The sequence below is a fragment of the Alnus glutinosa genome, chromosome 10 (assembly GCF_958979055.1).
Source record: "Alnus glutinosa chromosome 10, dhAlnGlut1.1, whole genome shotgun sequence".
NCBI lineage: Eukaryota > Viridiplantae > Streptophyta > Magnoliopsida > Fagales > Betulaceae > Alnus > Alnus glutinosa.
In genome coordinates, this window is record NC_084895.1 from 19,887,010 (window position 1) to 19,895,976 (window position 8,967).

Genomic DNA, 8,967 nt, shown 5'->3' on the forward strand with positions numbered 1-8,967 from the left:
TATTCGATATAATAATACTATTAATGAAATAATATTATTAAAAAAATAATATTAATAATCAAACGAACTAGGACTCAAAGGTTTAAAATTATATTCTAATGAGTTAAATTAAAATTAAAATGATAACAACCTGAGGTAAAAATACTTCACTTCTTCACTTCTCTCTTCTTCTTTTCTTTCTTTCTTTCTTTTTTTTTTTTTTTTTTTTTTTTTTTTTGGCTGTTTTCTTTTCCGTCTCAGTGCTCGAGAGAAACTGAGATTAAGAGAGAAAGAGACATGAGAGCTGAGGGAGAGAAAAACACAGAGAGACCGAAGGAGAGGGAGAGACCTGGAGGGAGAGAGACGGAGAATGAGATAGTGAGTCCGAGAGAGGGAGATCGCCGGTGAAGAGAGACCAAACCCAGCGACCTGAGCAGAACCCACGTCGCCGGTGTCCTGAGGGGCGGATTCCGGTCAACCCAGACCCGATTTTTGGCGAGCAGAGGCGCGATTCCGGTGGGGAATTTCTGGTAGTTTCTGAGTAAATCTTCAAGGTAATTTCTTGAGATTCTATTGTGAATTATTGATTTAAATTGATCAATGGGTATTTTGTAGGTTCAACCAATTGGGTTTCTTGTTGGGTTTATTGATGATTTGGGGCTGTATTGGTCACGGCCGTGTGTGTGTGTGATGATTTTTGGGGTTTCCAATTCCCTGTTTGGCCGTGTGTTTGTGTGCTCTGTTGTGAGATTGTGATGTCGGCCGTTTCCCTACTTGTTGGGTATGTGTATTCCGGCCAGTGGGTGTTTTGTGTGTGGTGTCTACCCAAACTTCCCCTGTCCCGATTGATTGCTTGTAGTATATTTCGGGTTGAGCTGTGTTTTGTCGATTGGCCGAGTGATGGGTTGGGTTGTGGCTTCTGATGTTGGCAGGGGCTGTGTAGGGTGGCCGGTTGGGTGATATTTTGGGATTGTTTGGGTGTTTTGACCGATTGGATGTGATCGGTTGTGTATCCATAGAGGTGGTGATTCCCTGTATTTTCAGCCGTGTCCCTTGTTTCGGTTGTTATTGCTAAGTTTCTGAAATTGGAATTAATATTGAGTGTTAGAAATGAGTTTTGGTTGAATTCTTTGTATTTGGCCGAATGGTTTTGATTGTTATTTTGTTGGTGTATTTTATTACAAGGGATTTTTTTTTTATAAGTAAAATATATTGAAAAGGCGCAAAGGGGCGCAACTCATAGTACATAGGACGTATATAAGAAGTCCCTAATTTAAAGAAAAAAGAGAACACCTATCTATAAATTCAAAATAAGAACATTCATGCATAAACTGAATTTTTTCTCTCCACATAAACAACGTTTGTAGTATCTTTCTCTTCAAATTCAACAGACCAGTCTCACAATCTTCAAAACAGCGTGCATTCCAATCCCTCCAAACGCACCACATCAAACACAACGGAGCCATGCGCCAAATCGGTATCAAAGTCCGATTACCCTTCTGACCCCTCCAGCTCCCTAACATATCTTTCACCGACCCTGGCATTACCCACTCCACCCCAAACAATTGCAGAATCGTCCTCCATTATTTTGTAGCCACCATACAATGCAGAAACAAATGGTCAATGGATTCTCTAGAAGTCTTACACATAAAGCACCACTCCATCACGATAATGTTTCTCTTTCGTAAATTATCCAGAATTAAAGTTTTCCCTAAAGTTGCCGTCCAAACAAAGAAAACCACTCTCGGGGGAACATTAACTTTCCAAATACTTTTCCACGGAAATGAAGACTGAATAGGACTAGATAAAACCTTATAGTAAGACTTTACCTCAAAAGATTTCTTTCGCACTGGCATCCAAAACAATTTATCCTCTCCCTCGCTACTAACTTTGAGGGTGTACAACATCCCAAAAAATCTACTAACCACTTCGACCTCCCAATCATGAACTGGGCGAGAAAACACAATATTCCACAGGATTGTGCCATTTTGTCTCTGCATATTTTTCTCCACTCAAGCATCCTTTCTTCTAGAAAAAAGATTCTTCAAAGGAATTTCTCCACACCATACATCATGCCAAAACAGAACTTTCGAACCATTCCCGATCTCATATCTCACATGAGCTGCAAAAGCATCCCATCCCCTCCTAATACTTTTCCACACGCCAAACCCATTACAAGGGATTATTATTATGATATTTAAAGAAAAAGGATTTTGAGTGTTAAAATAATATGAGTTTTAAATGATTTATGGAAGGCAAATTTATAGATGATTGTCACTAGGAAATTAATATATATAAGTTTACTTTGATTAAGAATCTTTTATGAGTAAAAAGATGATTGTATCTATGAGTATACAATAGGGTTTATGAAACAATAATTGGATCTATGTAAATAAGATTAATATTCATGAGTGATGATGTTAACGCTTTGTGTGTATAAATGTATTTATTGTATAGGATGAGTTAAGAGATTGCACAAAGGGCTGTAAGTATCTTTATACTTACTGAGGGTGATGCTGATGGATTTTTTTTTTCCATAATGTTGTGGATACTTATTTATTTATTTGTTTGTGCATGTGAATTTACATATTTTTCTGTTTTAATTAAATTGTTAAATAACAAAGTTGGTACGCAGCGGAGATCGGGCTAATGGCTTGCCAGTGGGACCTTAGGTTCCCGTAAAAGTTAATGAATAAGTGACTGAAACCGTAGGTTTTTTGTCAACAGGAACCGGTGTGTTTGGTTCGTATAAAAAGTTGAATAAAGTTGAATAATATTCAATTTTTTTCAAAAATAAATCATATTTTATTTAACTTTATTAAATTTTTTCAAATTTTATCTCACAAAGTCAAACTTCGTAATTCGCACAGTGTATTCAAATAATATTCGTATTCAACACCCAAACGGATCATTAAATTTCCAACAATTGATAATTAAGCTTTAAGTGAGGAGACCGTAGGTTTTCGGGACCGTAGCTTCCCACAACACGCTAAGATAGATCGTAGGTTCCTTCACGAAATGAGTGCAAGAGATGATAATTAAACCTTGCATATAAAACTGTCATATTACTGTTTTATGGTTATGTTTATATTCAATCTATGACTATGATTAGCTACCTTGGATCATATATTTTGCATATACGTGATTATAAAGCCATATTTGCCTTATGTTGCATTTATTAAATAAATCAGCATTCATTATATTATTGGAAACAACGGACTCACTTAGGTATTTTTGTGTTACTGTTTCTCTCTGTATTATTTATTAATACAGGTATAAGAAAGAACTAGACTCTTAGGTGGATCCTGATGACGGTGTTTGAGGCTAGGTTTTCTCCCATTTTGTGGACTACTATGTTATAATTCTTTATGTTAATATTCAGAAACAATGTTTATATTTCTATTAGTTTGTAATAATGGTACTAGAAATATGTTAGTTGTAAATTATATGTTCCGTATGTGGCATAAGTATTATTTTCTATGTAATTATTTAATTACACTCTTTAATTCATTTCGAAGTATTTTTATTAGAAGCTCTGATGTGTTAATTATGTTAAGTCTATTAGACAACAATATATATATTTCGCTGCTATATTCTAACTTTGATGTAGTAATGCCACGTAAAAATTGAAAAATTTCAGTTCTGCCTTTTTGTAAAAGGCGGAGCATTACATTTAGGCAGTGAAACGACTTCAATGTTTAGAGTCGTTCACTGTAATATGTTTAGAGTTGAGTGACATGCATTACGTTGAGTACAGGGTTTAGTTGTTGTTGTTGTGTTTATGGCTTGATGTGATCATTGTTTGGATACTTTATTGAGTAATTCGCACTTGTTACGAGTGAATGGAGTTCAGATTTTAGTTATATTACCTTTTCATATTATATGTCCAAACTTGCTATATTAGGTATTACCAAAAAAATAAAAATAAAAACTACTAAATACAATTATTATTATTAGCTTTGTTTTAGTTGCAAAACGACTCCAATCATTTTTGCACTAAACGACACTAATATATTAGAGTCATTCACCATTTACACGACTTCAAATGATTAGAGTCGTTTGAACAATAAAACGATTTTAATTGGAATTGTTTGAACAGGAAAACGACTCTAACATGGAGTTCAAACCCTGTGTTAAGTTACTTTCCAACTGACATTATTCAAACAATTTAAAATGAATAGTATCAGTCTTTTTGCCCAAAAACCGAGCCTATTCAAGAGACAAAATAGTGATTTTTTTTTTTTTTTTGGGGGTAGTGACAGCATGATCATTGATCATTTGTTGATCATAACCGTCTACATAATTCAATAAAACAAATATGTTGATATCACTTTATGACCACAAAATAATGATTAATTTGAAAATAAACTATTTTGTACCGAGCATATATATTGAATTCTATTGACTGAAATATAGACACTAAACGGATGCTCAAACACACAGACTTCCCACAATTTTTATTGCTAAAATATCATAAACCACTTACAAAGTTAAAGATTACAAGCCATATATTAAGACGGGGAGGATATCACAAACTAAATAGGATTACAAAGTTCAGATGCCATGCATCCATTATTGCAACTAAAAGCAAAGCACTCCAACCAACAATAAACCATACATACTTCAAATCTACATGACATAAGGTCTAAGGAAATTCCAGAGAGTGAAACCTAGGACAATAAGTCCAACAATAGTTGCTGTGCCTCGAAAAATATTGGGGAAATACTCACTTTTCAGGGTTGCCAACAAATGGTTCAAAGGGAACTCATAGTGGTCATTAAGTTTTTGAGCGATAATATCGAAATAAGAGGATGTAGTTGCCACAATCTGATCTCCAAGTTTGTTAATTAGAGCAGCCACTTTAGCGTTGCTACCGAGGTGGTTAACAATGACCTTCTTATCAACAAGCAAATCCACATCTTTTACGGTGTCAATAAGACGGTCCAATAGCAAAACATAACTGCAGATGTAAGTTTTAGATGGATAATGACACTGCTCCAGAGCCATGAGGCTTCGAAAAATAGTTGCAGTACCGTAGTCTATCACAAGTTGCGAGACTTGCAAGATATGCATAGGGAATCCAAAGCACCTAAGTAAGCATATCAAGGGAAAGCAAATCAAGTAGCTAGATCAAGCAAGCAAAGAAGCGTACCAAGCACCCAGGCTTCTTTGTATCATCTTTAACTAAGCATGTATATAACGTCACATGACTCACATTTGATACAGTTATGTCAACTAAGCATGTATCATCTATAACTTTAAATTTCAATCCTGCGTCGTTAAGCTTTGTGGCACAAAGTTGAGTACCAGAGTACCTTTTTTTGTTTTTTTTGGATGAATCCATACATCCTCTTTCATTGCTCCACCTTGCCTTTTTAAGCACCCAGCGCTTTTCCATGACTTGTGGACAAAACAAATATCGTAGCAAATCTGTGAAATGCTTTACTTCCTCACCGATGGGTCTTTCGGTTTTTTCCTTACCGGTGGGTTCTTCAATTACTTCCTGACCGATGGGCTTTCGCTTTTGATCATAGTAAGTAAAGTAATTGCGGAAAAGCTTGACCATTGGAGCATCACGTGTCTTCAGGTTCTCTTTGTGTTCCTCAAGGAGCTTGCCTTCTTCGTAATGGTTGCAACTACTGGGAGAGTCACTGAAGCCGGCGAACTTATATAATTTCTCAAGAACAAAAAAAGGAAGCTGATTCTCAAGTAATAGCAGGTCATAATATATTCCATTTGCCAGCCATTTTTTACGTAGAATATAATCTTCTTCTTCGACTTCTCCTTTTTTTTGGTCTCTAACCTTTAAGAAGAGCTCAATTATAAAGATGGCATCTAATAGAATCATTTTTACAAATTCTCCACTTTCGAGGGTAGAGTCTTCTGAATAGCAGTGACGAATTTTTTCTTCGTTGTCTTCAATGATCTTTCGAAGATCCTGCTGGCTCTTTCCAGTTCGATTCAAGAAATTCTTAAAATATCTCTGTTTGAGCATTTCCATCTCCCAAAATTCTTCTCGGTTGCAATGAAAGGGGCCAATTGAGATTAGCTTAGGGGTGTAGGCTTCTTTATTTACCTTGCGCAGTAGCTTGGGAACCCTGTAGATACAACATTCCGGCCAATCCGCAGCGGGCAATTCCGACGAAATGTCAATTGTAATTTCTTCACCAGCTGGAGAGTAGGCCATGATCTTTTTGATCCCTCTAGCTTCTTTTCCTGGTTACAAATAAGCAACAATCATTAGCAATATAGCTAATTACGGGCTAACAGTTGCCTATCCACTATCTGCACATATGTGAGTAGATGGTGGAATATGGGTAGGCGGAAGCGGAAGTGGATATTATTCCCCCTCTGCCTAACCATATATATATATAAACAATAATTTTGTCTTATAAAACCAAGCTGTTTCATCTAGGGAAATGGCCATATAAAAATTGGATGAAGATAATCTAAAATGGGACTAGGCCCATCTAAAAAAAAGATAAAAGACTTAACCAAAAAAATAAAATAAAAAACCCAAAATTCAAAGAAGACCGTACGAGTGGTTTGTAAAAAATAAATAAAAAAAAATGACCGTGTGCGCTTATGGGTAAATTTCACCCACCTTAGAAGAGAAGGCAGTTACTAAAATCCACCTTCTGCAAAGTGCGGATGCGGAATAATGGTATTATCTGCCCATATAGTGCGGTTTACACCCCTATTCTCCTTATAATTACTTACTCGGTTGGCAATTATGTGATTTTGCAGACTAAAATGCGATTCAAAACTAAATCAAAGAAAATGTATTGTTTGTGTGTGGGTTTTTAAAATTTGCAATTTGGAAACATAAAAAATTCTACATTTTCAAATTGCAAACAAGGGAGTGCATTTTCAAAAATGCACAATTTTAAATGATAAACTGTGATTTTAAAAGTCAAACTGCAATTTTACTAAACACTTAGATGTATTTTTAAAATTCGCTATTTTCAAACCTCATGTTTTGAACTTGCAAATCTAAATAGACCCTAAGTTATCCCATTATAGTTTCAATTTTTTTCAAGATATTTTTTTGTCATAGCTTGTTTTATTTTCAAGATAATTTTCTATCCATTTATTTCATCTTAAGTAACACTTTCGTTTCCATAGACAGAAGGGTCTCCAAGGGGTAACTCAATCGGCTAGAGACCACACCTTATGAAAAGGAAGTCACTAGTTCGAATCACTTCTTCTCCTCTTGTGTGAACATATCAGAAAAATAAAAAATAAAAAAAAATCAATAGGCAAGAAGGATCCATGGACCGTGGTTGCATCACTTATTTAAAGAAATTATGATTGCCGGATACTCAATACAAAATTGATTAAAATTGACAAAAAAAAGTAACTCACACTTTGATTTGTCATCAGTGCAGTATGTAAGACTAATCGTTCAAATTATACTTTTAATATTTTTTTTAAAAAAAAGAAAAAAATCGTTCAATTAATTGAAAGTTTCGTACGTACTAAATTGACACCTACATCAAAGTCTAAGTTAAGGTAATACTTGAATTTATACCTAAAAACAATTCAGTAAACATTATCATCAATTATAGAATAAAATGTTTTTCAAAATAATAATAACAATAACACTAACAAATAAGTGAAACGACGGAGGAAAAGAACCTGTGAATTTTGCTTCAAAGAATGCTTATATTCTATCTTGGACCACCTCTTCAATGCCAAGCTGATATCAAATCTCACTTTGTCACAATAATTCTGCAACGCTCCTATTTATACTATTCCCTCTCTAAAAAATAACAAGCATATAACACTTTATACTTTCAATATAGTCATTCTTACAAAATCAAAAAAAAATTTAAAGCTGGAATTTATTATGGTCATTCTCACAATTCACAAACTCTCCTCCCCTCATTCTCTAAAAAATAACAAGCACATAACACTTTACGCTTTCAATATATTCATTCTCACAAAATAAAAAAAAAAAAAAAAAAAAAAAAAAATTAAAGCTGAAATTTAATATCATCATTCTTACAATTCACAAACACTCATCATCTTTCTCTAAAAAATAACAAGCACATAACACTTTATGCTTTCAATATCGTCATTCTCACAAAATCAAAAACATTTTAAAGCTAGAATTGAAAAATCGTCATTCTCAAAATTCACAAACTCTCCCCCTCTTTCTCTGAAAAATAATAAGCACATAACACTTTACGCTTTCAATATCATCGTTCTCACAAAATCAAATACAATTTAAAGATAGAATTTAATATTGTTACTCTCACAAATCACAAACTCTCCCCTTCTTTTCCTCAAAAATAACAAGAAGATAATACTTTATGCCTCCAATATCGACATTCTCACAAAATCAAAAACATTTTAAAACTAGAATTTAATATCATCATTATCACAATTCACAAACTCTCACCCTCTTTGTCTCAAAAATATCAGGCACATAACACTATATGCTTTCAATATCGTAATTCTCATAAAATAAAAAACATTATAAATGTAGAATTTAATATCGTCACTCTCACAATTCACAAACTCTCCTCCTATTTCTTTAAAAAATAACAAGCATATAATACTTTATGCTTTCAATATCGTCATCGTCACAAAATTAAAAACATTTTAACCCTAGAATTTAATATCGCCATTCTCACAATTCACAAACTCTCCCCCTCTTTCTCTAAAAAATAACAAGCACATAACAATTTTTGCTTTCAATAGCGTCATTCCCACAAAATCAAATACATTGCAAAGATAGAATTTAATATCATAATTCTCATAATTCACAAACTATCCCCATCTTTGTCTCAAAAATAACAATCACATAACACTTTAAGCTTTCAATATCGTAATTCCCACAAAATCAAAAAAAATTTAAATGTAGAATTTAATATCGTCATTCTCACAATTCACAAACTCTCCCCCTATTTCTCTCAAAAATAACAAGCACAAAACACTTTATGCTTTCAATACCGTCATTCTCACAAAATCAAAAACATTTTA

General features: G+C 33.9%; 1 protein-coding gene and 1 long non-coding RNA gene across 2 annotated transcripts; one reads left to right on the forward strand and one right to left on the reverse strand.

The window, feature by feature from the left end:
* The first annotated feature begins 229 nt into the window (after nucleotides 1-229).
* Nucleotides 230-3,452, forward strand: LOC133880189 (uncharacterized). Its single transcript, XR_009902207.1, has 2 exons — nucleotides 230-533; nucleotides 3,253-3,452. It is a non-coding gene; the product is annotated as an uncharacterized LOC133880189 (long non-coding RNA).
* Nucleotides 3,453-4,608: 1,156 nt separating this feature from the next.
* Nucleotides 4,609-7,676, reverse strand: LOC133879150 (UPF0481 protein At3g47200-like). The gene is made up of 3 exons (XM_062317692.1): nucleotides 7,618-7,676; nucleotides 5,139-6,195; nucleotides 4,609-5,068 (listed from the first exon to the last, which is right to left on the reverse strand). The coding sequence occupies exons 2-3, from the start codon at nucleotides 6,164-6,166 to the stop codon at nucleotides 4,609-4,611; spliced, it is 1,488 nt and encodes a 495-aa protein (XP_062173676.1). The 5' UTR covers nucleotides 6,167-6,195; nucleotides 7,618-7,676.
* Nucleotides 7,677-8,967: the final 1,291 nt, after the last annotated feature.